We start from the raw sequence: 27,050 nt of genomic DNA, 5'->3' as shown, positions 1-27,050 counted from the left end.
AAGGGAAAGGAATCACACACAGAGGGAGAAAAAGAGGGCAAAGTTCAGATCTCCTCTATGGATCCTGTGAGATGAAGGAAATCCCCTCGTTGACGGTGGAGCACCATGCTGAAGGCATCGTTGAATTCCACTCGGTTTCACCCAAGGTTTGCTGTTCTAAGATGTGCCAAGACATGCTGATCCAGATCACCAGCAACCGATCACATTCTTGAGTTTCTCCATCACAACGCTGAAGGTATGAACATGTGCAGTAGCAATGCTTGCGAGCTGCTTACACAAGATGCGTGTAGATAGGGTTTGCTTCCCTCGCAGTCAAGTACATCCTTGATTGCTCGGTCGGATTGTTCCTGCTGCAATGGCTGAGCCTAGTGCTCTTCATCCTGTATCGGTACTTTCTGTTGTTGAGTTGGACTCAACGTTCACGTACCTCTACCAGTCGCCGCCAGATGATGGAACGGGAGTCCCTGCTGGTAGTCCACGACTTGGGAATCCAGGTGTTCTTGTCAGGTGTTTGGTTGACCGTAAGCGCTGATGTGTGGTGAAAGGTGCGAAGACGGTATTACTCGGGGAAGGAGGAATTCTTCTTTGTGGAGAGGTGGGGAGGAGATTCGTGCTGTTCTGTGCTATGAGGACTCTGAGAGCTCTAATGCAGATCGCGCATTGAAGATGTGATCATCAACGAAGGGATAGGATACGCTACTGTGACCTACTACCTGGCCATCATAACCAAGTCGGAGAAAGAAATGCTGCTCGGGTTCTCAACGCTCATCCCATGCCTCGACGATCTCCTCACAGTATTCCGCTGCTTGAGAAAGTCTCAACACCTCTCCCAACCTTGGCTCTCACTGACCACCTGTTCGTTCCAGCATCATCTTCGGCGATGACATCTCTTCCTGGAAGGATGAGCTGGTGTTAATCCTGTCCTCCTCCTGTTTGTCTGATTGGTTTCCTCATAGGACTCAAACTCGAAATCGAATCGTGCAGGGATGCTGAAGCAAGGCACCGAGAAGGAGCAGCAGAAATTTATTCATCTGTAGAGGCAGTAGAGGATTGCCGAAGACATCACGCGTGACCAGTGAACAAGTGATGGTTGGCGGTGAAACAACAGCTGTAACCGTACGCTCGGAGTTCTAATGTGGAACTATTGTGGAACGAAAAGAGTAAATCAGTCGGGTGGGACCCGATAAAATGCGGCAGTAGCAGATATCATAATTGTTCGATCGAGAATCATGTTTTCAACCATGAGATGAGAGTATGACCATGTATTTTGATCGCACTTCTCCCAGCCCCGCAGGTGATGCAGGGAGCTTCCCAACACGAGAACCGTTCAGATCGGACGTAGCCAGCCAGGCACAGCCAAGTGCAGTTACTACGGTTAGCTGAGAACACGGTGCTCTGATAGAAGCAGCTTCATTGAAGTAGTTTGCATGCTATCTGACAAACCGGGCCTCTGTCTCCCATTTGATAGAGACTAGTTTGGACAGCAGTCGGCAGGATTAGGTTTGGTTCTCGCTGTCTTTTCTCTTCTCGCCGTTTGGCCTGTGCGACAGTGTCAGGGTCAAGCCTCCTCGACTCTCCTTATTGTCCTCGTACTGATTTTAACTTAACTTTGAGTAAAAGTTTACTCAAAGTCAAGTAAAGACACTGTCCTGTATCTCACTGGAGCCGCTCAGTGACCAGTCATGTATGCTTCAAGCAGTGATCGGACTCATTACCTCAGAGTCCCCGGCGCCCCCGGGCCCCCGGGGCCCGGGCCGGGCCGGCCGCAAGCCCGGTAGGCTTCCTCTGTTACTCAAAGTTAAGTTAAAGATCAGTACCAGGACAATCAGGAGAGTCGAGGAGGCTGTCGCACAGGCGATACGGCGAGAAGAGAAAAGACAGCGAGAACCAAACCTAATCCTCCTGATTGCTGTCCCACAAACTTAACTGATACCTTCACTTAACTGCGCGCAGGACCATTTCCCCGTAGGCACTCAGACCTGGTTCCTGCTCCTGCTCCTGCTCCTGCTCCTGCTCCTGCTCCTGCTCCTGCTCCTGCTCCTGCTCCTGCTCTCCTGCTCCTGCTCCTGCCCCTGCCCCTGCCCCTGCCCCTGCCCCTGCCCCTGCCCCTGCTCCTGCTCCTGCTCCTGCTCTCCTGCTCCTGCTCCTGCTCCTGCTCCTGCCCCTGCCCTTGCCCCTGCTCCTGCTCCTGCTCCTGCTCCTGCTCCTGCTCCTGCCCCTGCCCCTGCTCCTCCTGCACCTTGTGCAATCCTACTGGGTCCACCTGTCCTCAGCTCTTCTCTTAACATTCTGCTGCAGTCAAGCAGAAACAGCATGTCTCATCGGCTGTGGGATGACTGAGATCGGTACCTGCAGCGCTTCCCCTGCTTTGTCCATCCCTTGATGTCTCGTCAGAGAAAGTAGATTTCCGTTGGTCGGAGAATCATGTTGCTCATGGCATCAAGATCGATCGGTTGGGCACGTCGGCCATTCGGACGGATTTCTTCCAGGTCTCCTCTTCTTTCCCTCCAGCTCCTTGTATCTCCTCCAGCTCCTTGTATCTCCTCCAGCTCCTTGTATCTCCTCCAGCTCCTCACCTCTTCCTCTCAGGTCGGCTCTGTCAGGACAGCACAGCCGATCCCTCCTGACGGCATGTACTACTTCGAGATGACCGTCAAGAGGCCGGGCAAGCACGTCGGCTCGATGATGGGCGGGTTCTACTGGCTCGGAATCTGCACAGACGAGGCAGGAGGAGGCAGGGGGAGGCAGGGGGAGGCAGGGGGAGGCAGGGGGAGGTAGGGGGAGGCAGGAGGAGTTCGCGGGCCGCTGACTCACTCCTTCAAGGTTGACAACTGGGATGGAGTGTGGTGGAAGGATTACCGCAAGGAGTTCTGCTGGGCCATGAGGTCGGAGAGCGATTCTGGTGAGGCATAGAGGAAGGAAGTTGAGCGAGATGGTAAGGAGGAGGCGGCAGGATCATCACGAGGGGATACTCAGGGCAGAGCTGAGTTGCTCAGCCCGCACAAGAAGCAGGCAGATGTTTGGGTGAGCGGCAGCGCCGTTGGAAGCGGCTCAGTGGTGGGGTTTTGTGTGGACAGCTCCAAGGGCAAGTTGTGGTTCTACAGAGACCAGGTGAGAGTTGCTGAGGAAGCGAACGAGAGGCTCACTGGGACGCCAAAGGAGTTAGTCGATGAACGGCCAGCCTTCCGCGAGCTGCCGAGGGACGTGGACCTGTTTGCCTTCGTCACTCTCTACCATCCAGGCTCGTCAGGTGAGGAGCTGGGAATGACAAGGATGTCACTTCCTCTGATGGTCTCTTCAGCTCAGATCTCTGCTCGGCATGTGCCTTCTTCAAGACCCGACGATGATCACGATGTTGCTGGGAAGACTAGCTCGTCAGTCGTCATCCTCACCTGACGTCTGCCTCTCGAGCAGCTTCGACGGCTTCTACACTTGCTGGTCGAGAGAGTTTGTCGGCCCTGGGCTGAAGCTCTCGTCAAACCTGCTGAGAGCAGCGTTCGAGGTCTGATCTGTCCCTTGGGGTTCTGATTCTACTGAGCCTCCGCAAGAACAAGGTGAGCCAGGGCAAGTCGATGTCAGTCAGATCAGAAGCTGAGGTACTGCTGATGAGCGAAGAAAGATGAGTTGAGCAGCTTGTGCGACTCTCAGATCCCTCTCGACATCGGGGAGCATTTCTTCGAGTTGTCTATCAGCATTCCGGGTCAACACAAGGGAGCGTGCTTGCAGGTGATGAGCGACGAGTGATGAACACCAGATGAGATGTCACGGCATGAGACGAGGGAGGAGGAGGAAAACTGTAATCAATTTCGCATCAGGGGGGGTTTTACCTCGGAGTTTGCGGCGAGAGTTTTGATTGCTGGGAAGGAACGTGGGAGTGGAATGAGCGATCACGCGTGGACATCTGGGCGTTGAACGACAGGTGCTCATACGGTGCAGCAGTTGGCAGTGACGATGATGACGCGGCAGCTTCAACCTGGAGCAGGGCGAAGTTTCTTGGGCAGAGTTTGCGAGGAGGCAGTGGGATAAGAGTAGGGATAAAGAGCTCTGTGTCTGCAGCTGAACTTTGATGGCAGCCATCAGCCTCGATGGGATATCGGCTGTGGGCTACGGTTCCGAGACCAAACCCTCAGGTCCTGCTGGCTAGAAACCATCACGAGCTCTCTCTCTCTCTCTCTCTCTCTCTCTCTCTCTCTCTCTCTCTCTCTCTCTCTCTCTCTCTCTCTCTCTGCTGACAATCGGGCTTCAGGTCACTCGCGGCCCCTTCCGGGTTTCGGCAACGAGGATAGAGTCGGATTCCTTGTGGAGAGAACCAACGACGGAGGTCAGACAAGGACTCTGATCCGGACATTCAAGAACGGCAAGCACGTCGGGACGTTCTTCAAGTTCCAGGGGCTGCCGAGACTTTGGGCTTGTGCAACTCTTTTTCCCCACCACGTAATTTCTACTCTTCCTGTTTGACTTCATTGAAAAAATCTGGCAGGGCGCATGTGCAGAGTTACATTACGACTGAGCAGCAGCCCTGCTGTGTCCTGATAGAACATATTGCGAATCAGATAGAACTTATTGCGAATCAGACCAGTCCGTGCTGGAGTTGGATTCAAGGTGTAGTGAGATCCCTCCCGTAGCATTCACAACGCGATATCCGAGCCTGTTGTTCACTCACTCACTGCTCATCGTTAACTAGTGCACAAGTCTTTGAGACGTACCTGCCATCTACAGCCGTGATGGTCGTCTTGGAGTTTTCTGTGATGACGCCTTGGAACAACAACTTTGAGAGCGAGGTCATGATCCACCGCTCCACCACTCGCTTCAGCGGGCGAGCCCCAAGAGACCTGTCAGTTCCATTAACAACCAGACCTTACGGGTGAACCGAAACTCACGGCACATAAGAGCGCTTGACGATGAAATCTGAAGCCGCGTCGTCGATCGATACCTCCATCCTCTTGGAAGCGAAGACTTCATTGTACTTGGCCATTTGTAGCCTCAGGATGTTGGCCATCTTGTCCATCGTCAGTGGTTCATAGAGCGCCACTTCGTCAAGGCGGTTGAGAAATTCTGGTGGAAAGACTTTCTTGAGTTTGTCGAGCACAAGGTTGTGAACTTTGGGTGGGATCCCTTCAGGTTGCATTCCCTCTAGCAGTTCTTGAGCTCCGACGTTGCTGGTAAGAATCACTACAGCATTCTTGAAGTTGACAAGCCTTCCTTGCCCGTCCGTCAATCTCCCGTCGTCCATGACCTGGAGCAGAATGTTCCACACCTGCGGGTGCGCCTTCTCTACCTCATCACAGAGGATGACAGTGTAGGGTCTCCTCCTTACGGACTCAGTCAGTTGCCCTCCCTGGTCATATCCGACGTAGCCAGGAGGAGCTCCTATCAGACGATAGACCGAGTGGGCTTCAAGGAACTCTGACATGTCAATCCTCACCATCATTTTCTCGTCGTTGAACAGTTCACGCGCGAGGGCCCTCGCAGTCTCAGTCTTGCCAACTCCGGACGGGCCGAGCATGAGGAAACAGCCCGTGGGTCTTTCAGAATTTCCGAGCCCTGCTCTGCTCCTAATGATTGCGTTTGCAATGGCCTCTACAGGCTTCTCCTGACCAATCACCATCGCCTTCAACCTATCAGGCAGGCCCAATATCTTGTCCTTTTCTGATTGCGTTAATCTATGTACAGGAATTCCAGTCCACCGGCTGACAACCTCAGCAATTTGTTCCGGCGTTACAACTTCGATGAAGAGGGACTGCTCGCCTTCGTTCTGTTTCACGAGCGTCTCATACTCAGATTCTAGGCTAGGAAGCTCAGAGAATTTGATTTCAGAGATCCTCTTCAGATGGTCTTCCTGGTTTGACAATCCCGCGTGTTCGTACATCTTGATGTGTTTCTTGGCATTCTCAATCTCCTTTTTCAAGAACGAGAGCCTCTGAATTCTTTCCTTCTGCACCTGCACTCTGATTCGCAACGTGGCCTCCTCTTCAAGGGCTTGTACACGAGCCGACAGAACCTCGCCAAGTCTGACCCTACTCTGTGCGTCATCTTCTTTTTCCAACATTGCTGCCTCCAGGTCGAGACGCTTGATTTTTCGAATCAGCTGGTCCATCACCTCAGGTTGAGAGTCCAGCTGAACTCTCACATTGGCACAAGCTTCGTCCATCAAGTCAATTGCCTTGTCAGGCAAGAAACGACCAGTGATATACTTGTTGGACAGATCGACAGCCGTCGCCAAAGCTGAATCAGCAATTCTGACTCCATGGTACTCTTCATATCGCGACTTGATGCCGCGAAGAATGCTCACGCTATCGGCAAGCGACGGTTCTCCAACCAACACTTGCTGAAACCTTCTTTCGAAAGCAGAATCTCTCTCGATGTATTTCCGGTATTCTGCCAACGTGGTTGTTCCAATACACCTCAACTCTCCTCTTGCAAGCATGGGTTTAAGCAAATTCGCTGCGTCCATTCCGCCGTCGCTAGATCTTCCGGCGCCAAGGACAAGATGAATTTCGTCAATGAATAAAATAATCCTGCGAGAGAAATCAGCAAAAAAGATTGCAAAATTTGAAATAATCTTGCCTGCCTTCTGCTTCTCCAATCTCTTTCAACACATCCTTCAAGCGTTCTTCAAACTGTCCCTGATATTTGGCTCCTGCAATAAGAGACCCCATATCAAGACACATGATCCTGCATTTCTGCAAAACTTTTGGCACATCGCCTGCTACAATCCTTTGTGCAAGACCCTCCACAATCGCTGTCTTGCCCACTCCAGGCTCTCCGATAAGTGCAGGATTGTTTTTAGTCCTCCTTGACAGAACTCTAATCGTCTGATGACACGTCACAAATCAATTGTATCCTCGGACACTGCCACACGCACCCTTTGGATTTCTTCATCTCTGCCGACAACGGGATCAAGCTTTCCATCGATAGCCTTCAAACCGTTCAAACTCTGAGAGAGGGTAGCTGTGATATGATACCTTCTGGACAAGGTCGACGGCATATTGTGACAGCGTCTCTGGCATCTCTTGGCCATCGACATCTTCACCCAGGTTAAGTTTGATGTTGCCTGCACATCGCTTGCGTCAGCAGGCATGCATGCTTGAAGCTCAGAAATAATCACGAATTGCATCGACGGCATCTCTCACGGACTGTTCCGTCAGATTGACAATTTCCAAAGCCATTTTGATCTGAGGATCTGAAACCAACGAAAGAAGGAGCTGAAATCGGATAGTAAGGCACGCAACAGGAAAGAAAAATCCACCTCGTCGACGGATATGTTTTTTCCTTCGGTTGAATCATTAGTCTGTGACTTGTATAGAAGCTGAAGCAGAGAACGGCTTGCAGGTAACGGCATGGGCATCGAGGCATTTTCTGAGCGGTCTCTCAAGAGTTTTTGCCTGTGATATTTTTCAAACCCTGTTTTGAAATTGATATAAACATTGTGATTACAGTGCGTTGACAACGACAGTTGGTTCAGTTCCAAGCTTTTTGATCTATACACGAGTAAGCCTTCACAACGAATCGGTTTCGTTTTGTCAAACTTACAATTTGAGATATGATACCCCCCTTCTCATTTGTAGAGAACAGAGCGCAAGCAACATGCACTGGTTCGACTTCATATGCCCCTCGATCACAAGCCATCATGACCTGAAACATCTGGTCATGAAGGATTCAATCATGCTCTACTTCTTACTGAATTATTGATGACCGCTGTCGCTTGCTCAGTAAATTCAATTTTTGCGATTCCCTTGAGAAGAACCAGCCGATTGACATTGTCCACAATCTTGCCATAGGCCTATTGATGATTCTTCATAAAGAATAGAGATAACAGAGGATGGTGGTGACCTTCGATTGAGCCTTTCGATGATACTGCGGTCCAACATTTTCATTCCCTTCAGCGACCTTCACGTCGACCGATCCGTCCTGCCATTGATTGTCGATCACAAAGAGATAATGGCATACTCCACTGAGAGCTACGTTGTGAACCCTCTCAACGATTCCAAAGGTTTTCGCTCCATTGCTTCTTGAGACCACCACGACCTGACACTCAGTCATGCATCCATCCGCAACGCCTGGGCCCAACCTCATTCACGGAGAACAAGTTGTTGTCGTTGAGGTTGAAGTGAACACCCTGTCTCCAAATGTCTGGAATGTTCTGACCGACCATCTTGATGAATTGAGAGTTGCTGCAAGTTCACGTCAGAACTGTTCCTATGAGATTCACATTCCGCGTTCAGCCATCGACATCCAAACAACATCGGTACCCACAACCCGCATCCTTTATCACATCCACCGATATCAATGTCATAGGACCTCTTGGAAATGCGGGACGAGGTCTGCTGGGATGAAGGTCCGGGATCAGCGGCAGGTGCTGGGCTGCCGCTTCTTCCTAGACTTGAGCTTGGTTGCCCTTGGCGGCCTTGACCTTGCGGCGCAGACCTCGGCATGATGCCGTAAGGACCTTGATTCTGCTGGATCCCCATGGGATGACTCTGCGAGCATGTGGTTGGTGATGATGGAAGCCAGAGGACATCAGAAGGACAAGATCAGCAGCATCTAGATGACTTCAAGCAACCATCCACGAGTTCGGAAGCATGGATCCTAGGTCATGATTGCGAGGTTCATGATGGCATCAAGTGCAGAGGAAAGGTAGACTGAACGGAGAGGAGGATGAAACTTGAAAGAGGAGGAGACAGAAGCAGCATGTACAAGGACACGAGCTCCAAGGGATGCATGCACGCGTCTTACGTTCGCATAGCCATGTAACATGGCGGGTAGAATCAAGGTATCGACCACCCCTCCTTCTCCGGGAAAACCGGGGGTATTTGAACGGGCAGGGGTTAACCACCTACCCCTTCGTTGTAGACATCCAACCCTCCACACAACACCTGCGACCCATCCCTGCCTGTACCCCCACCCCCCTCTCCCTCTAGGGAAGAATGGGTCTGTGCACTGTTGACACTTTATCACAGGAGGGGTCCTTTGATTCACTTCTACCACCACCCTACCCTCCCTCTGATGAAGTTGTTAACGGGCAAAAAAATTCAAATAACCGTTACAAAACAATGGTAACGTTCGATACATCGTCCCCTTTGCCCAATGCGTTCTGAAACCGTCACATAACGGTAAATCATAACGGTCTTCCCGGTTCAAAGTAACGGTCTCTTTCTGGCTTGCTACCAACCCCACCCTACCCCCACCCTACCCAACAAGTACCTATGGAATATTGGCACCCCTCCAATCCCTCCTTACCACCTACCTTTTGATGCTACGCCCCTGGCCCTGGCTACAAGTTGGTCCATTTATATCACCCCTACCCTTCTCTGTAAAACTACCCCTGCTTTACCCTCCATTCATCATCAGTTTGTGAAGCGTTGTGCTTTTGGAACGAGATGGCAGGCAAGGAATTGGCGTTTTCAAAAAAGGTATTTGAGGGGTCATCACCCCTATCTTACCTGCCTCTTCCTAAGAAGAAAGGGAAGTCTAGGGGTACCTCATCGCCAACTAATTTTGGAGTGAATGAAGCCCTGTGAATCGAACGCCGATAGAACTCTATCATTAGGGGGCAGGTAGATTAGATATTGTGACTGGGGTGATGAAGTATATCAATACTTAACTAAAATTTTATAATATAGCTTTTTCATTCAATTATTGAAAGTGTATCTAATTTTTCCATCAATATAAGGGGTGTATATGGTTGTTTTGAAACACTCTCAGAATTGGGGTGGTTGCTGCGCTTGGTGGGGCGTGGAGAGTGAATGACGAGATGCATGCAGTGATTGAGGCAGGGATGAGCAAGGAGGAGGAGGAGGAGGAGAGGTAGCGAGCTAGCAGAGGCTTACAAGGGATTTCAAGTCAACATGAAGCTCAGCCCCTCCGTCTGGAAGGAACTGTTGCCATCCGTTGAGCCACCAGGTCGACGAAGAGATGCGTCTCAAAGTTCGAGCGAAAGAGCATGCCATGAAACTCAAGGGGCTGGGATGTGCGCAAGGGGACAGAGGACCTCTCGGCGTCGAGGTGAATGGATCTCGATGCTCAGAGAGGATGGACGAGGAGGACTGTCGGTCTCGAACACCTGGCGGAGGGCTTCGGCAGTGCTTTACTCGCTCGCGATCATCGTTGCGTGCCAACCCTGCGGTTGTACAGAGATGATGGGAGATTTCGCGTCTGGATTTCCCAGAGCTCCCACATCTGAACGATGCGTGCATTCTCAGTATCCTCCTTCATACTGGCCTCCAAGTGGCAACAACCATTTCTCTTTTCAACCCCCTCCTGAGCAAGGTTCGCTGGCCCATATCCTGATGCCGGAGCACCAAAGTTCTTCGACATCGCCAACATCACCTTCAGCATTTCCTCCAGACTTTGATCCTTCATTGTACAACATGCCTCAGTTCCAACAATTCGGCATGCCTGGATGCGATGATACACCTGGGAATGGTGAGGGTCGCGCGATAGTTGCTTGTGCCTCAACGATTGATCGACTTGTGTAGGTTATGATTCTTTCGTCCAAGATATGAATGATCCTGGTTCGCATAATCTTCAAGGCAATTCCATACCTGATCTGGGTGATTTGTTGTGCATGAAGACCAGATCACAGCACTCATGTTTTACCCTTGGAAGGTGGCAATGGTTTCACTGGATCTGCAATTGGAGGTAATTTAGGCAATCCGTTGGAGTACGGTACAAGAAAGATGGTCAAAGAAGGGTCATTCACAATATCATGCAACAGGTCATGACAATGTAGATGAGCGTTGGACGCTGATATCGAAACTGGAAGCACTGAGACACAGAGGACGGTATCCTCAAAGGAGCAGGTGCGATCTGATAGCGTGAATTCCGATCAATACAGCCCTGATTTTGATTCATCACAGGACTGGAGAGGAAGATGTATCACGCGACCTGAATGTAAGCTGCGTGATCATGACCTGATCACAAAGCAAGACTGAACGCCTTTTTCAGTCGAAATTTCCAACGGATGCAACTCAAATGACAGTTTACAACCGATGCCCTGTGCAGCAAGCAGGCATGCAAACAAGTCACACTCAGAATGATGATATTCGTAAGGTACTTCTTTATCCTTTCACCGTTCGAAGAAGGGGCTTCTGTTTTGACATGTCCTTCCAGAACGATTTTTTCGACGACCCTTACAACCGAAATCCGCCTGCAGCATTCGAACATTCAGATATCACTCACTCAACCGTATACGCAGAAAAGTGAGATTAACAATTATCTTTCATATCATCAGGATTCACTTTGATTTCATTGCAGTTTGAACGAATCTCCACGATCTTACCTATCACTGCCCGAAGAACCACAATACAGCACCGGATACCCTGCTGGTGTGCCTGACTTGATACTGGATCAGCCCATGCAGTTAGCAAGTGGAAACAGTTATCAAAACCAGAATTTCAGGATTGAATTTCCAGCCAGCAGTGTGAGTCCACGAGGCGACGTCGATCTTCACAAAGAGGCAGAGCATTTGCCACTTCCGTTCGATCAATACTATCTGAACGAACTTGAGGAAGATGTCAGTCACGCAGAGAATCTGTCGGAGCATGATGAAGTGCTTGGAGACGACAATCTTGCTCCGGCAAACAATCTTCTGGCAGTTGTGAATGGTGGTAGAGGCCACCTCGTTCAAAATCGTCTGAAGAAAGAAATGAGATGGCTGATTTCGAATGTGAGTTTGGTTTTCTAAGTTGCGTACCGGTCTGTGATGAACTTTGTTTTGCAGGGGTCCAAACGTGGATCGGGTTCAAATCAGATTCAGTCACAACCAGATAAAGAATCGATGAAGAAAACCTTCCTCTCGATGAGAAGAAATCAACTTTCGATCACTCATCAAGGCTTTGCAGACACTGAAGAAGTGAATGATACTGTTCAAAGCATAGAAGAGAACGCTCAACTTGCCTTAGACCATCGTGAAATAGAATCGCGGAGAATGGAGAAAGAGGGCCAAAAACAAGCAGATGAGATTTCAGCTGAACCTTTGGATGAAGTCCAACGATTCAAACTAGGGGAAATGTTGAAAGAGATGCAACGAAACTTTGACGACCTCTTCCAGAGAAGATCAAGCAATCGGACACTGATCGAAAGAAGCATCTATGATATTATTATGTACAATTCTATGATGCATGCACAAGCGGGTGCTGCTCGTGCAGGACATGCATGTGCAGACGATGGTTTTGCGGTTCTAAATCGAATGATGGAAGCTGGGATCACTCCCACCTACATGACTTTCTACAAGTTGTTGGAGGTAGGTTTATGGCATCTGAAAAAGCCAACAAGTCTAACGGTTTGCTACCAGTTGATTGAAGGAGCTTCTTACCATGGTAGCTCAAACATGACCCATGTAGAGAGGGTCTTGGAACGAATGAAACAGGAGGGTATTGGCAAAGATGCTGGAATCTACCGCTTGCAGCTCGGGGTTATAGCTGGACTGGCGAGCATGGGAAGGTCTTCTGTTGCGCAAGCATACATGGTCGTACAGAACATGAGAAATGATGGAATCTGTGAAGGTTATTTTGATATACCCTATTTCACTCATCCTCTTGATCAATGCCAAATCCAGGTGAAGATGAACTCAAGATGATTATGAAGATTGCAGTATCTTCCAGTCGTTACGGCCAGAGTAGCAGCAAAGATGCGCACAGAATTATCGACAGGATGAGGGCTTTGTATCTTTCTCCAGATCTTGAAACCTTTATCCTTGCGATGCAGGTGATCTTTCGGCAGCGTAATGTGCGACCCATCTGACATTTTTTTACAGGTTCACGTTTACTCTGCAGCATGGGGGTTTGCAACAGTTCCTGATGCTGAAAAACTCATCGAACAAGCTCAAGAGCTAGGAATATCACACCATCCTGCACTTTACAAGGGGTTCTTTCAAGTCGCCTCAGCATCGGCCGCTCACAATCAAGCCTCACTGAAAGAGTGCGAGAAGGTTTCTCCTGCCTCAATACTTGAGATTTTTTGAAACACCTCTCAGGTCTTGGACAAGATGAGCAAGAATTGCAGGTCCCCCCCCTCAACAAGACTCTTTGGGGACGCATTCCAGATTTATGCCCTTGAAGCTAAAAACGGTCGAGCATCGGTAGAGGACGGGATTCGCTTGCTCAAGGTATTCTTCACTCCTTCAACCCTTGTTGGTGCTTCCAAGAACCGCCGAGTCTCTTTTGTGGCTCGTGCGGCTCCATAAGTACCGAAAGTATCTTTGCTGTCAAGTTTGGACATGACGGTCAATCGTCTTCGTTCTGCAGCGACGGCAGACAGAAAGATTTCTCCTCGCTCACTTTCACTCCTCCCTCCTCCAATCCCCCCCGCTCTCCTGCGTCTGACTCTCCCTCTGACTCTCCCCCACAGCGTCTGGAAGATGCGCACGGGAAGAACGTGCTGAGCAGATGCTCTCCGAGAAGGTCTCGTTCCAAGGGGCGGGTCCTGAGATCGCAGGATGACGAGTTGTCGGCACCGGTAGGCGCGCGAGGCTGATGGAGTAGGACTCGTGTGATGGTGGTGGACAGGCTCGGAGCCGCTCCTCGGAGCAAGTGACCTCCTCCGACGATCGTCAGCCCGGCAGCCGGCGGGAGCCTCTTCCTCAGTGCCTGACGCCCAACAAGGACATTGCCAAGAGCAGCCGCAAAGTTTGCGCTGAGAGGAGGGCGCTGGAGAGGGGCTTCATAGCAGCTGCTCGCTGAGCTAGTGATGTAGCATGTGAACATGTATATATGTATGTATATATGTAGATTGCTCAAACTATGACCTGTTTATCCCTCCTGCTCCTTAATATGACTTCTTAGTCCCTTCTCCTTGCTCAGCGTTGATCGTCTTCCTGTCCCTTCCATCTCATCTCGTCAGGGTCAAGGCCAGCATGCAGGCATAGCTGCCGGAGCCTCCCGCTCCCTGCAATGCTCGTCAGGCCATCGGGCCGCAAGAGATCTCCTGACCTTGTTCCGCAAGTAGCTCGGACGGACTTCCCTGCTCGAGCACAGAGCCGTCCTCGAGCACGACGACTTGGTCGAAGGAGGCGATGTACTGGAGGCGATGGCAGATCATAATGACTGTGCATGGAAGTTCCAATATCACCTGCGGGTAAAGTTACGTCCCCTTTCGCTCCTCCTCCCCTCGCACCCTGTGGACTCTCTCGTCGTTAGCGTAGTCAACGTTGCTCGTCGGCTCGTCGCACAGGAGGATGAGCGGAGTTTCCGTGCTGTTGGACTTGGTGCTGATGAGAGCGCGGGAGAGAGAGAGTAGCTGACGCTCCCCCTCGCTGAAGTCGTCCTGCCTGATGTTCGCGTCCAGCCCTCCTGGCAGCCTGTCAATCTTCTCCTTCAGCCCCACATGCTCCAGCACGCGCCAGATGTCTCTGCGAAGGTCAGGGGAATCGCTCCCCGTGAAGGAGGTGAGGTTGTCAAGGAGACTTCCTTCGAGGAGAAGTGCGTCTTGTGCGACTACTTTCTGTGGATCACAAGACAAGACAAGCAAGACAAGACAAGACAAGACAAGACAAGACAAGGCAAGGCAAGGCAAGGCAAGGCAAGGCAAGGCAAGGCAAGGCAAGGCAAGGCAAGGCAAGGCAAGGCAAGGCAAGGCAAGGCAAGGCAAGGCAAGACAAGACAAGACAAGACAAGACAAGACGAAGACAAGGCAAGGCAAGGCAAGACAAGACAAGACAAGACAAGACAAGACAAGACAAGACAAGACAAGACAAGACAAGACAAGACAAGACAAGAGATGTCAGTGCAATGTCAAAAGCACATGTGAGCTTCTTACCATGGACGATCGAAGCTTTTTCAGAGGCCATGTTGCGATATCAGCCCCGTCGATGCTGATTGTGCCGCTGCTGATGGGGTAGAGGCGACAGAGAGCAGCAAACAACGAGCTCTTGCCACATCCTGTCCTCCCACATAGCGCAACCTTCGTCCCAGCTCGCACGCGCAGGTTGAGGCCGCGGAGAACTCTTGGCTTGTCAAACTCGTAACGCAAGGAGACGTTGTCAAAGACGATTTCTCCTCTCCTCCTCGCTCCGCCTCCTTGTTCGCCGTGAGGGTGAGAGGCAGGAGGACGAGGTGGTTCAACAATCTCCTCCCCCGCCCTCCTGCCACTTCTCTTACCATGGCTGCAGGAAGTGACTTCCTCCTCCTCCTCGAGCCGGCAGAATTCCGCCACTCGCTCCACCGAGATGAACTGAGTCTCGAGCCGCGTGAAGGTCATCATGTAGTCCATGAACGCTCGTTGCAGCGTGTTGGCATACAGCAGCACCAGCCCCATCTCGGCCGCTGACATCTGCCGGACATGGTGGAGGTATATCGATGCGAGGCCGCACGCCAGGTACAGGACGCTTCCTGTCTGCGTCGTCAGGGCCTGCGCCCACTTGCACACAGCTTCGTTGCCGACCTGCCAGAGAATCGTCATGCCAGGTAGAGGAGGAGGAGGAGGAGAAGCAGGAGGAGGAGGAGGAGGAGGAGGAGAAGCAGGAGAGGAGGAGGAGCAGGAGGAGGAGACCTTTGCAACAGACATCTGCTGTATCAGTTCCTCGTTCCTTCGCAGAAATCTGGCTTGCGCTCCAAATGCTGAGACAGTTGAGAGTGAGAAGGGAGGAGAGGGTAGCTGTGCTGAGAGAGATTGAGAGGAGAGTAGCTGTACGGGGCAGAGGGAGAAAACAGGAGAGGGTAGCTGGGTAGGAAGGGGAGAAGGAGGAGAGGGCAGCTGGGTAGAGAGGGAGGAGGAGGAGAGGCTAGGTGGGTAGAGAGGGAGGAGGAGGAGAGGGTAGCTGGGTAGGAAGGTGTCTTGTGGTACCGGAGATTGTCGTAAGGCCCTCTAGAGCATCGTTGAACTGCGTGTACACCGGCGAGTGGGCGATGCTCTCGAGCCTCCGCGAGTCACGAGCTGAGCAGGTTGAGCAGGAGGGAGGAGGTCAGGGAGTGGATTACCTGCTATGCGCACGGCCGAGAAGATGAACAGGTAGAGGGGGAGGATGAGCGGGAGGGAGAGGAGCGTCCAGGGAGCGAAAATGATGACGAGGGACAGCTGAGTGAGGACCGAGAGAGTCTTGGAGGCGAGGTCAAGGACGGCGTCGGGGACGAAATTGTCAATGTTGGCAAGGTCCTGCACGAATCTGTTGAAGATCATCCCGACCGGCGTCTCGTCGAAGAGTTTCTGAGGTGAAAGTCAAGTTGTCCCCTCCAGCAACCCTCCCCCTCCACCTTCTGCTCCTGCTCCTACTCCTGCTCCTGTTCCTGCTCCTGCTCCTGTTCTGCCTCCTCTCGCTATCTCCTCCTCTCCGTCCTCCCTCCCCTATCCCCTCCATCTCCTCCTCTCACTATCTCTTCATCTCCTCTTGTTACCCTCTGTCCTCTCCTCCTCTCTCCTCACCATCGGCGCTTTCAGCACATTGTCCAACATGGTCGCATGCAGAGCTCGCGACGCCTTGAGCGCGCAGAGGGTGAGGAGGACGGACTGGACGGTGACAAACAGAGAGGAGCAGCCGCCGAAAGCAGAGTAGACGATAAGAGACTCCTGTTGGCTCCTCCTCGAGCACGCGTCAGCACCGTCACTCTCCCCAGCAGCAGCAGTCTGATTGCATCGCTGGTTACTGTCCACCCAGCTAGAGAGGTAGACGTTCGATCCGACGGAGAGGAGGCTGCACAGGAGGACGGAGAGGAGGAGGAAAGAAAGGCTCCAGCAGCTCCCGAACACTCTCAAGTAGATGGTAAAGTCCTCCCACGAGATCAGCCCGTCCCTTTTCGCCTCCACCTCCTTAAGCCCATCCAGCATCACAGCTCGGAGCGTCTCGATGACTCGATCATCGATCCTCTTCCTGTCCCACGAGTCATGACGAAGAAAGGGAAGAGAGGACGAAGGAGAGAGGGCGGCAGAAGAGGAGGCAGCCAGCCAGCCAGCCAGCCAGCCAGCCAGCCAGCCAGCCAGCCAGGGAGGACAAGGAAGTGAAGGAGGAAGAGAGGTAAAGAGGGAGAGAGGGATAGCTGGAGGGCGGGAGGGAGGTCAAGAGGGAGATAGAGAGAGCAGTAGAGCGGGATGGATCGCTGGAGGGAGGGAGAGACGGAGGCTCGTTCTCACCCTCGCAGCTTCTTCAGGTGGTTTGTAATGACTCTGGCACACGTCTGAACGCAGACGCCTTCCTCCCTGACCTGCCGGTCCGGCTCGTCGACCTGCTGGCGATCAGCTCGAAGCCGCTGGTTGGCATCTTTCAGCTGGTATCGAGATATCAGATCCTCTATCCTCCTCATCCCCGTCCTGTCCTCTCCCTCAACATCCTCCGCCTCCTGCCGCTTTCGTTGATTTCCGTCGCCAGCCAGTGATCGGTCTAGCTCGGAGACGGCGTGATAGGAGGTAACGAGCCCTTGGGACAGGAAGGCGACGTGCGAGACTTGAGGCCGGAGAAGCAGCTGCAGCTGGTGCGTCACCAGCACAACCCCAACGCCCCGCGCGACCAGCCACTCGATCGCTTCCTCCCAGATCGCGTTGCCTGTCTGCGCGTCCACGGCAGAGAACACGTCGTCGAGGAAGACGATCTTCGCGTCGGCATAGAGGGCGCGAGCAAGCGCCAGACGAGACTTCTGCCCTCCCGACAGCTGCACCCCCGACCGCCCGACCAGCGTCGCGTCCCCGTCCACCATGCCGGCGATGTCCTTGGCCATCTGCGACCTGGCCATGGCGTCTCTGTACCTCTGCTCGTCGAGGTCGAGGCCGAAGAGAACGTTAGCTCTGATCGTGTCGTTGAGGACGAAGGGGATCTGACTCACGTACGCCCTCCTCCTCGTCACCTCCACCTCCATCGACCTCGCGGGCTTCGCTCCTGACATGAGCGACAGCAGAGTTGACTTTCCGCTGCCGATCTCGCCGAGGAGCAGGAGAACCTCGCCTGCCCTCACCTGGATGTCAAACAGCTGACAAGTCTGCGGCGATCCTGCCGCTTCCTCCTCGTGCGGGACGACCTCGTCATCTCCAGCTGGTGGCTGAGAGTGGTGGAAGACATTTCTTAGCTTGACCCGGGCAAGGAGGTCAGCAGGGCGCTCTCGCGATCTGCCCAAGGTGAGGGGAGAAGAGTCGAGGTGCTGGCAGGAGCTCAAGAAGTCTGAGATGCGCTGGAAGGAAGGCTTCAACGTCGCCAGCATGTTGTAGATGCCCGGCAGCGTGTTGATCGTCCACTGCATCTGACTGATCCATGCCAGCGCGGTGAAGGCGGTGGTCGCCTCCAGCAGCCTCCCTTGCACGAGCGAGTAGAAGCTGAAGATGGAGACGGGGACAGCGAGAGAGAACAGCGAGCCGGCGAGCACGTTGGAGGCAGAGATGTACCGCATCTGAGCAAGGTACTTCATCTCCTCCCCTCGCGCAGCCTCGACCCGCTCCTGCCATGATGCCTCGCAGCCCTCCAGCTTCACCAGCCGCATGCTTCTCAGCAGCCCCAGCAGAAGACTTCCCCGCACATCTCTCAGCTCCTGCAGCCTCCTGACGACCTGCTCACAGTCACCTCACCGCTGCTCGCTTCCTCCACTCCCCTCTCAGCTCTCACCGGCTGCGTCCTCTTGCTGAGAGCAGAGGCGATCTGGTTGCACAGGACAAGCGTCGCGATGCCGACGAACGCTGCTCGTCCGACGAGGCGAAACGTCATGAAGATAACGCCGGGGAGGGAGAGAAGGGCCCAGGTGCAGCAGGCAAGAGACCACACAACGGCTTCGCACTTGCCGACCTTGTCCACGTCCTGGGGGGCAAGGGTCAGCAACGAGCACAGCCTGCAGAAGGAGGAAGGGGAACCGTGGCGAGGAGGTTGGTCAGCCTTCCAGCCTCAGCTGTTGACCTGTGAGACTTGAGGGCAGAGCGGAAGACGCTCATGATGAGGATGGATCTTGCGTTGTTTGCCACTCGGAGGGAGTTGAAGTAGCACTGCTCCATACATGTCACTCGCAGCAGCATGCTGAGAAACAGGAGGGCAACGACGAGCAGGCGGAACTGGAGTGCTCTTGCCACGTCCTGCTCCTCCTGTCCCTGCTCGCTGGCGCTGGAGAGGAGGAGCTTGAGGAGGATGGGATCCATGAACATCGCTCCCAAGAAGGCCCAGCCAGAGAAGAAGGAGTGAAGGAACACTGACTTTTGTGCGCTGAACGTCACGGTCCACCACAGGCTCCAGGGTGAAGACAGCACGTGCGGTCGACGATCAACGATGTCTGTGAAGCTCTTGCGGAGGTTGCATGGCAGGTCGTGAAAGGAGAGAGGAGGAAGGTCGGCAGCAGTCAGCCTCCTGTTCCTCCTCGCTGTCATCAAGGTCGGGAACACCCACCAGAAGGTGGCGACGGATGCAGCGCTTGCGTGATCGAAGGGAGACGATCTCTTCAGCTCTGCATCTTCTGCAGGACTCAGGCAGATAGCGAGAGATGAGAAGAGGAGGAAGAGGAAAACAAGGCAGCAAGGGGTCACGTTCTTCTTCCAGAACTCCTCATCGAGAAGGTCGGAGATCGAAGTGACCGCACTGAGCTGGATCCAGTTGTCCCATCCCCGCCAGAATCCCAGAGCAAAGAAGGAGACCAAGACGACGAGGGTGAGGAGGATGAACGACAGGCTTGCAAACCTATACCTCACCCTCTTCCGCCGCCGACGGTTGAGGTCATGTTCTTGACAGCTGTCAGACGTACCCTCCTCCTCATCATGTTGCTTCTCAGCTCCTGGAGGATCTTCCTCGCTACTCGTACGTCCTCCTCGTCCATCACTTGCAGCTTCATTCTTGCGCGCGCTACCATTGGAGACGACATGTCCCTGCGACGGCATTCCTTCCGACTTCTCGATCTCCACCTGCTCTCCCCTTCCTTCTCCTCCCACCCCCGGGAGGTCCACAAACTTGTCCTCATCCAGCAGCAGCCGCTCTCGCATGTCATCTCGACTCGCCGGAAGGTTTGCCTCCTTGATTGCCCTCATGATTCCTTCAATCCTCGTCTTCTTTCAGACATCGCCTCCAGGCATCACGACAATGGGGGGCTCTCAAGAGTTGCTATCCCCCTCTCCCTCGTCCTCTCCTCGTCCTCCCTCTCTCCCTCTCTCCTCCTCTCTGCATTAGTTTTCCTCTATCTCTCTCCTTCTCTCCCTCTCTCCTCCTCTTCCTCTCTCCTCTGCTTCTCGCCGCGCTACCATCACCAATCATGCATGGTTCAGCCTCTAGTTTGCGCTGCCCTTCTCTATCACTTCTCGCCTATAGGAACCGCAATAAGTGATAGTTGCTGTCCTCTGATCCCGGCGCCGGGCCGCCGGGCCGGCGGCTCCCGGCCCGCCGGGCCCGTCTCGTCGGATCATCGGCCTGAGATCCCGGTCCGACTCCGGCGACAGTCACTGAGTGAACTGTCACATGAAGTTCTCGCTGTCTTTTCTCTTCTCGCCGTGTGGCTGCCAGGCTGTGCGACTCAGTGCCAGCCGCCTGGGAGTCAAGACTCAGTCACAGCGGCACGGCCCGGGCCGGGCCCGGCGGGCTCATTCACATTGTACCCCCACCCCCTATTCAGATTTTATTTTTGGGGGTGATCCAGTACTATGTCTGAGGGCCTGAGTCCATGAACAGATTTAGAACGCTGCTGTTCTGCGCTCCGGCATGACATGCTGAGATGCTGAACGTGCTGGAGCATGTCGTTCGTCCTCATGCTCCCTGCCCCCTCCTCCTTCCTCCCCTCCTCTTATCTTTGCTCCTTGATCGCCCTGCTCTTTCGCAGAGCGGGAGCATGGATCATTAGTTCAATCCGATTCAATCCTATTCATCAAAAGGCAGGAGGTAGATGTAACTAAGGGGAGCAAGGAGGGCGGGGGAGATTGAGACAGATGGGCAGAGGGAAGGAGAGAGATAGGAAGCAAACGGGTAGATGTAATCGTCTTTGATTTCATGCTTTTGTTTTAGATTGTAGAGGAATGCAAACCAGAGAACAAACTCAATTTTAACGAGTTGAATCCATGAAACCAGTGCTAGGTGGACTGCAGAATTTGTACCAAGTCTTTACAGATACCGAGTAGCGTGCATGCTTGTCGCTCTTTTGTTGAGCTGTTTGTTTTTGTTAGAAGTTCTCATTCCTCCGGAGATCCACATCCATGTACTGATCAGAAACTGCAGGAAAGAACATGTTTGATCTTATATACCATGCACACATCATGCTCGCTCAGAACCCTTCTTACGTTCCTTTGGGTCCGAACGAGCACTACAACACCTGGACGCCCAGCAACAACAGCTGGCAGCCCAACGCTGTGAGTGCCCTACCTGCTTCTGCATATCTGACGTTGCTACCTCCAAGGATCCTGGCGACAACTGGGTAGGAGCCAACAACCCCTTCGGACCCAAGATTCCTCTCGGTGCTCACGGATCTTGGTTCGTGCTGCCGTTGCCCGCCCTCCCGCCACTCACTCTCCTGCTGCAGGGGGTCAGCACCTCCCGCCGGGGGCTGGTCGAGCGGAGAGTGCAACTTCAACGGTAACTTTGCTGTGCTCTTGCGCTGCCTGCGCTGTTGGGTCTGATGAGGGCTCTACAAGGACAAGCTCAGTGCGGGAGAGGACCTGCTCCCATGGTCGCTACTGGCCATGGCTGGGGCGTCGTTGCTCCGCCATCGTCCGGATTGGGATCAGGGGAAGTTCCCAACGCCTGGACAGGACCAGAGAATCCCTACGGCAACTTGACGATCAGCACCAAGTGAAGCTGTTATCTAAGTGCTGGAGTTTGAGTCGAGAGCCTTGGTGGGCAGTTTGGATGGTGTTCGCCTGTCGATAGCGTGATCATCAGTGACAGTGTCTTGTTGCTTTTTTCTGCATTTTTGTGTGACGACAGGCTCCATTTGAGACTTCAACTGCCTTTAACAGATAGTAAATACATCTGAATTTATCAGTGTTGCTGAGGTTTGAGAGTGAGCAAGAGGCAGCTCCATTGCTGCATGTTCCGACTCGCTGCCGCCCGTGCTGAGTCGCATCTGCCCCCCTCCCGGCCTCCTTTTGCATGCTGATTGCTGCCCAGTCCTCACAACTTCAGCTGTTAGTATCCCATCCTCAGTTCATGATGGTCAAACATGTGACTGAGTGACGACGCAACGCTCATTAGTCGGAGCAGTGCTATTTACTCATCCCCCTCATTCTCTGCCTCATTTTGGTCTGAGTGGGGACGAGGCAGTTCATTTCTGGCGTAGAGAAGCGACGATGGCAAGCGAGCGGGGTGAAGGCGAGGAGAGCAGCATGGGAGGAGGAGAGGAGGGCAGGAGGACGAGGAGGACGAGAAGGAGGAGGAAAAGGAGAGCAGGAGAGCAGGAGAGAGAGATTTGGAGGGGAATTCAAGAGGTGAGAAGAATGAGGAAACGTGGAGGAGATCAGAGAAAGGGGGCACAGGAGAAGGAAAGGGACAGAGAGGGAAGGATAATTGAAAAGGGGGGAGAAGGGGGGGGGGAGATGGTCCAAGGGGTATGATGGTGCCAGTAGGAAGAGGAGCTCTATATAGGGGATGATGGGAGTGTAGAAACGAGAGGGCGTGCGAGGAGGCATGACAGATTTGATGAGAGTGGGGATGGAGCTGGAAGTTGATCACACTGTGTGGAGAAAGAGGTTGCAAGATCGTGATAGATTGCGAAGAAGGTTAGATCAACTAAATCATGAGAAATTATGAAAATTGATAATGCTGGAGCGTTAATATGCTGGTACGATCTATCAAGATCGTGATAGTTTGAAAAGTTATCTAAATACTCAAGGAAACGATGAGGAGGGTCAATAAAAACAAGTTGAATAGGTCTGGGATGAACTAGTTAGGTCGAAATAGATGGCCTGCCATGACGACAAGAGCATGAAGGAGAGTGGCGGCTCAGTGTTTGCAGACTGTCTCGTTCGAATTGATGAAGGAAACAGAACAGGGCGAGGAGCAAGACTTTTCGATGTTTGGCCGATTGATAAAAATCGGAGCCATCACCAGCACCGCAGTTTTTGGAGTAGTTGCGACGTATTCGGCGATAACGTGAGTGTTACTCCCCCACTCTTCTGCCCCTCTCCCTCTCCCTCTCCCTCTCCCTCTCCCTCTCCCTCTCCCGGCGCCCCCCCCCTCTCCCTCTCTCCCCACCCCCCTTTCCGACCCTCTCCCTCTCCCTCTCCCTCTCTCTCTCCCTTCCCCCCCCCTCCCCTCCCTCTCTCTCTCCCCCCCTTGTCTCTCTCCCTCCCCGTCTCCCTCTCCCTCTCCCTCCCTCTCCCTCTCCCTCCCTCTTTCCCTCTCCCTCTGCCCTTCCCCCCCCCTCTTTCCCTCTGCCTCTCGCCTCTTCCTCCCAACCCTCTCTTTCCTTCTTCATTCCTTCTGCTCACCGTGTTGACCTGACCATCTGCTCTTGTTCCAGTGGAAAGAGCTTGCAAGAATCGGCCGAGGAACTGCTCCGCATCGTTCGCAAGGGCGTTTTGAAGCTGGAGCCCATGGATTCAGAGCAGCAGCCGTCAGACTTCAGGTCTGACGTGTCGCTCGCAGGCACGAGCACGACCAACGGAAGGCGAGTCAGCAAGCGTGAGCTCGCCAGCTCTCTGACCACTCTCAGCAGCAGCATGGACTTCAACTCCATGCACGGAGCTAACGATGAGGAGCTCTTCACACCCGGCTCTCTCGCTGTTTCTGCTGCCCAGCTCGACGGGCAGTCACCGACCCTCAACCTTGGCAAGGAAGAAACCAACACGCTGCTCGGACGAAGAAGCAATAGGAACACACCGACGGCCGCAAACGCGCCTGTGGTGCAGCTCAGCAACCCAGTAGAAAGTTCCGACGAGCTCGAAGACGCCGTGATCATGACAGTAACAGCATACGAGATCGCAGGAGAGTCGCCGTCCAATTTGAACCTCGGTGCTGACTCGAGCGACCGGGCTTCCATCTTTAATCGGAGAAAGAGCAAGGTAGAGAACGACCAGCTGACCACAGCGACAGCAGCTTCTTTCATCAAGGGGAAGGAGACTGTGCTGGAACAGCCTCTGCTGGAGAGTCCGAGCTCCGAAGGTTCCCCTCCCATGCCTGTCGATGTGGTTTCGTGCTCACCCTGGCCATGTCACAGCCAAGAAGGGGAAGCAAGGCTTGCTGGCAAGGCGCAGCAACAGCTTCAGAAAACGCAAGGAGGTGAGGGAGGAGGCTGAGAAGCTTGAGGGCTCCCTGAACCCCCATGCAGGTTGACGAACCTCATGACGACGATCAGGACGAGCAGGACGAGCAGACTTTGCCCACCCTCCCCTCGCTCGCTGTGGGTCTCGCTCTCGACTCGTTCCTTTCTCACCCACGTGCAGGTTAGCAGCTCGGAAGTTCACGGCGAGACTCCCCAAGTTCAGCTCAATGGTGATAGCCCTCCTACATCGCCCTCCTCCTCTCCTACCACTGACGCCCCGTCAGCGGAAGCGCCGGGAGGAAATGGCAGCAAAGGAGGGAAGCCTACTATCCTCCAGAGAAGAAACTCATCCAAGAAGCTTGTGCGAAGTTTAGTTCTCCTTGTGCTGCCCCCTGACGAGCTTGCAGCGTACTGAGGGAAACGATGACCCGGAAGCGATCAAGGTAGGAGGGATGTGTGTATATGAGGAGAGGACTGAGCGGGGTGATAGCAGGCAGCAGCTGATGCTGTCAAGACTGCTGTCGATGCCGCGCTGTCTGGTCTGTCGCCCATGACGAGTGAGGATGTTTTGTGACGCTTGTCGCCCCCAGAAGCATTCAAGTGAAAGACTAAGTTGTCCGAGTCGCAAGAGCCGGCGGGTAGCAGTCGTCCGGCCGGGCCGGTGCCGGAGCGACTGACTTTGAAGTTTCGTCTCAAGTATCGCCTTTCAGTATTCTACATGTCTACCTCGCTCCTGACGCTGATCTGAACATCAATCCTCCAGTCTTGACTCTCTTGAGTGAAAGGAGAAGCGAATGAAAACTTCAGTCCACTTGACCTCGCACTCTCTCCCCCTTGGCCATATCCAGTAGAACCAGCACAGACTGTCTGCATCTCCTTACAACTTGACATCTGTCTACCTCTTTCTAACTCTGCTACGAAGGTTGCGATGTTGCTGCCTTCCCCTGATAGTGAAAAACATTCTATCATATTTCTTTCTGTCTCGGAATCTCTCTCAAGGCGCAGATTACGACTTTGCAGCGTTCAAGAAGAATCATCTGGAAACTATTACGAGTGTTCTACTCGTAGAACACTCGTATTAAACTCTTGGCCAGCAGCCTCTGCCACGTCATCATCAGCACCAGCCCCCTCAGGAATCGCAACTTTCAACCTCCCCGTCGAAGAAATTGCTTTCTATCGTAACATTGCCCGACAAAATTTCAGCCTGCACATACGTTCAGCCCTCAGGATCCGACGAGCTGCCAGGCATGTCACTGGAAGCATTTCAGGCGCAGCTTCTATCGTGCTCTGCCAGCTGTTGGTGGAGTTGGGCATCACGAAGCCGAACTTGAAAAACCACTGGAGCACGGCACTCGTCAAAGATTCCCGTCCTAGTTGACTCTCAGCTCACCTCCTCGAAACAAGAGCCCTGGAAGTAAATTTTCTGAAGCAGCTTGAAGTCGTCCTGACAGACCCAGGGCGAAGATGAATCAGCAGGCAGGACCTTTGAACGACTTCTCCCCTCACCATCTTCTCCACCGAAGAAAACCTCACTTCCCTTGACACAGACTTGCATGCGAGGATTTCCTGCACGTGCTGTCAACCGGAGCCTCCGACGTCCCGCTGGTCACTGACCCGCGGCACGTGGGCCTCGAGCTCTTGAAAGAAGAACTTTCCCTCCCAGTCTGCTGGCGATTCCCACAAGATCTGAAGGCAGCAAGGACAGCAGTTAAGAGCCAAACACTAAGTCCACTACCAAGAATCCACCACATGCAGTCAGATCAACTTCCATCACATAGATTGATCAAAAGTCTCTTGTGCAGACCAAGAACAAGACTCGGTCGTCTACATCCAGATCACCTGCCCTGAGTCTGCATCTCGCATGTTCATATGCTCGAGCCTGAATCCCTGCAGGTCCTTCAGGAGGGAGGGAGAGGAAACGAACACCGCGGACCTCAACAACTTTAGCATCTTCAGGATTGGATGAGATGTAAACCTCTCCTTGCTCCCCCTGCGTGACCGACAAGCTCTCAGCTTCACTTGCCTTCCTCCTGCTGGGTCAACTTCACAGGACTCACCATCTTATTCGAATCGCAGGCTACACGGCAGCTATGGAGATGGGATCTTGTTTCGAACGATCTTGTACAACAGTCAATCTTTGAGGGTAGATAAGTTGACTCGTTATGGAAAACAACAGCGGAGAAAGCAAGATGCAGATGCAGATGTCAGGAGTACAAAACGAAAATCATACAACGATGTCATCAATAAGGGAGGGATATCTCAGTCTGTGCTGTGGTAGCAATGGGAAAGGCAAACAACGGAAGGCAACGAAGAAGGGAGGAAAGGAAGCTAGTCTTGTGTAGAAGCTAAGAGGGGAGAAGATAACGCGCTGAGTTGGAATGAAAGGGTCTGATGGATCCTTTCAATGATGAAATTCGAGCAGCAGAAGGAGGAATCAAGAGTATCCGGAGTGAGATAGAGAGGAAGAAAACAACGATCTTGATATCCTTTCAGCCCGAGATACGTTTGACATTCCACTCCTTCATCTATTTGTTCCTTGCACCCTCCGTAGCCTCCTTTCTTCTTGCCTCCTCTCTGCAAACTCCTCTCCCATCGCTTCCTCCGATCTCGTTCACTCATCTCAACTTAAAGCTCTCTTCTCCCAACTTCAGCCCTGCTCTTTTCTTCCCTTGCTCTCCCCTACCCATCGCTCCACGCTCATCTGTTCCTTGGTGCCCGACTCTCCCCTCCACCTCCCTCCTCACCTCACCTCACCTCACCTCCCTCCTCACCTCACCTCCCTCCCTCTCTCCCTCTCCCCCCCCTCCCTCCCCTCCTCCCCCCTCCTCCCTCTCTCCCTACCCCCTCTCTCCCCTCCCCAACCCTCTCCCTCTCCCTCTCCCACTCCCCCCCTCTTTCCCTCTGCCTCTGCCTCTTCCTCCCTAACCCTCTCCTTCCTTCTTCATTCCTTCTGCTCACCGTGTTGACCTGACCATCTGC

General features: G+C 53.2%; 10 protein-coding genes across 10 annotated transcripts; 5 read left to right on the top strand and 5 right to left on the bottom strand.

Moving 5' to 3' along the window:
- Positions 1 to 71: 71 nt before the first annotated feature.
- Positions 72 to 1,037, top strand: GUITHDRAFT_114173 (hypothetical protein; the record flags this gene model as incomplete). Its single annotated transcript, XM_005826600.1, has 7 exons — positions 72 to 146; positions 194 to 235; positions 291 to 388; positions 437 to 494; positions 546 to 595; positions 653 to 794; positions 957 to 1,037. The coding sequence occupies 7 exons, from the start codon at positions 72 to 74 to the stop codon at positions 1,035 to 1,037; spliced, it is 546 nt and encodes a 181-aa protein (XP_005826657.1).
- Positions 1,038 to 2,296: 1,259 nt separating this feature from the next.
- GUITHDRAFT_154341 (hypothetical protein) lies at positions 2,297 to 3,919 on the top strand (the record flags this gene model as incomplete). Its single annotated transcript, XM_005826599.1, has 11 exons — positions 2,297 to 2,345; positions 2,395 to 2,489; positions 2,590 to 2,724; positions 2,824 to 2,902; positions 2,954 to 3,111; positions 3,160 to 3,250; positions 3,302 to 3,362; positions 3,415 to 3,502; positions 3,549 to 3,596; positions 3,649 to 3,726; positions 3,817 to 3,919. Coding segments are annotated over exons 1-11 (913 nt in total), but the record flags the coding sequence as incomplete, so codon positions are not given.
- Positions 3,920 to 4,441: 522 nt separating this feature from the next.
- On the bottom strand, positions 4,442 to 7,010 carry GUITHDRAFT_88999 (hypothetical protein; the record flags this gene model as incomplete). The annotated part of the gene is made up of 6 exons (XM_005826598.1): positions 4,442 to 4,648; positions 4,707 to 4,832; positions 4,881 to 6,562; positions 6,600 to 6,815; positions 6,866 to 6,919; positions 6,966 to 7,010. The coding sequence occupies 6 exons, from the start codon at positions 7,008 to 7,010 to the stop codon at positions 4,561 to 4,563; spliced, it is 2,211 nt and encodes a 736-aa protein (XP_005826655.1). The 3' UTR covers positions 4,442 to 4,560.
- A 2,739-nt stretch (positions 7,011 to 9,749) lies between these two features.
- GUITHDRAFT_154338 (hypothetical protein) lies at positions 9,750 to 10,641 on the top strand. Its single transcript, XM_005826597.1, has 3 exons — positions 9,750 to 10,425; positions 10,479 to 10,569; positions 10,618 to 10,641. Exon 1 carries the CDS (start codon positions 9,916 to 9,918, stop codon positions 10,138 to 10,140), a length of 225 nt encoding a protein of 74 aa, XP_005826654.1. The 5' UTR covers positions 9,750 to 9,915; the 3' UTR covers positions 10,141 to 10,425; positions 10,479 to 10,569; positions 10,618 to 10,641.
- A 2,039-nt stretch (positions 10,642 to 12,680) lies between these two features.
- Positions 12,681 to 13,741, bottom strand: GUITHDRAFT_154339 (hypothetical protein). Its single transcript, XM_005826596.1, has 4 exons — positions 13,509 to 13,741; positions 13,351 to 13,458; positions 12,758 to 13,108; positions 12,681 to 12,708 (listed from the first exon to the last, which is right to left on the bottom strand). The coding sequence occupies exons 1-3, from the start codon at positions 13,704 to 13,706 to the stop codon at positions 13,016 to 13,018; spliced, it is 399 nt and encodes a 132-aa protein (XP_005826653.1). The 5' UTR covers positions 13,707 to 13,741; the 3' UTR covers positions 12,681 to 12,708; positions 12,758 to 13,015.
- Positions 13,742 to 13,899: 158 nt separating this feature from the next.
- On the bottom strand, positions 13,900 to 15,198 carry GUITHDRAFT_76208 (hypothetical protein; the record flags this gene model as incomplete). The annotated part of the gene is made up of 3 exons (XM_005826595.1): positions 13,900 to 14,070; positions 14,116 to 14,442; positions 14,758 to 15,198. The coding sequence occupies 3 exons, from the start codon at positions 15,196 to 15,198 to the stop codon at positions 13,900 to 13,902; spliced, it is 939 nt and encodes a 312-aa protein (XP_005826652.1).
- Positions 15,199 to 17,456: 2,258 nt separating this feature from the next.
- GUITHDRAFT_59935 (hypothetical protein) lies at positions 17,457 to 17,888 on the bottom strand (the record flags this gene model as incomplete). The annotated part of the gene is made up of 1 exon (XM_005826594.1): positions 17,457 to 17,888. A coding segment is annotated over one exon (432 nt), but the record flags the coding sequence as incomplete, so codon positions are not given.
- Positions 17,889 to 21,129: 3,241 nt separating this feature from the next.
- On the top strand, positions 21,130 to 21,852 carry GUITHDRAFT_164853 (hypothetical protein; the record flags this gene model as incomplete). Its single annotated transcript, XM_005826593.1, has 4 exons — positions 21,130 to 21,222; positions 21,270 to 21,343; positions 21,393 to 21,445; positions 21,505 to 21,852. The coding sequence occupies 4 exons, from the start codon at positions 21,130 to 21,132 to the stop codon at positions 21,663 to 21,665; spliced, it is 381 nt and encodes a 126-aa protein (XP_005826650.1). The 3' UTR covers positions 21,666 to 21,852.
- Positions 21,853 to 22,841: 989 nt separating this feature from the next.
- Positions 22,842 to 24,645, top strand: GUITHDRAFT_114167 (hypothetical protein; the record flags this gene model as incomplete). The annotated part of the gene is made up of 8 exons (XM_005826592.1): positions 22,842 to 22,960; positions 23,331 to 23,971; positions 24,027 to 24,088; positions 24,138 to 24,209; positions 24,253 to 24,301; positions 24,356 to 24,432; positions 24,479 to 24,514; positions 24,565 to 24,645. 8 exons carry the CDS (start codon positions 22,842 to 22,844, stop codon positions 24,643 to 24,645), a joined length of 1,137 nt encoding a protein of 378 aa, XP_005826649.1.
- A 434-nt stretch (positions 24,646 to 25,079) lies between these two features.
- On the bottom strand, positions 25,080 to 26,190 carry GUITHDRAFT_154337 (hypothetical protein). Its single transcript, XM_005826591.1, has 9 exons — positions 26,129 to 26,190; positions 26,005 to 26,061; positions 25,911 to 25,958; positions 25,686 to 25,757; positions 25,578 to 25,637; positions 25,462 to 25,515; positions 25,326 to 25,409; positions 25,222 to 25,275; positions 25,080 to 25,171 (listed from the first exon to the last, which is right to left on the bottom strand). Exons 1-9 carry the CDS (start codon positions 26,129 to 26,131, stop codon positions 25,130 to 25,132), a joined length of 474 nt encoding a protein of 157 aa, XP_005826648.1. The 5' UTR covers positions 26,132 to 26,190; the 3' UTR covers positions 25,080 to 25,129.
- Between the last annotated feature and the right edge of the window lie 860 nt (positions 26,191 to 27,050).

This window comes from Guillardia theta (assembly GCF_000315625.1).
Source record: "Guillardia theta CCMP2712 unplaced genomic scaffold GUITHscaffold_73, whole genome shotgun sequence".
Lineage (NCBI taxonomy): Eukaryota > Cryptophyceae > Pyrenomonadales > Geminigeraceae > Guillardia > Guillardia theta.
The sequence above is the reverse complement of the archived record's forward strand: the minus strand, read 5'-3'. Positions and strand labels throughout refer to the sequence as shown.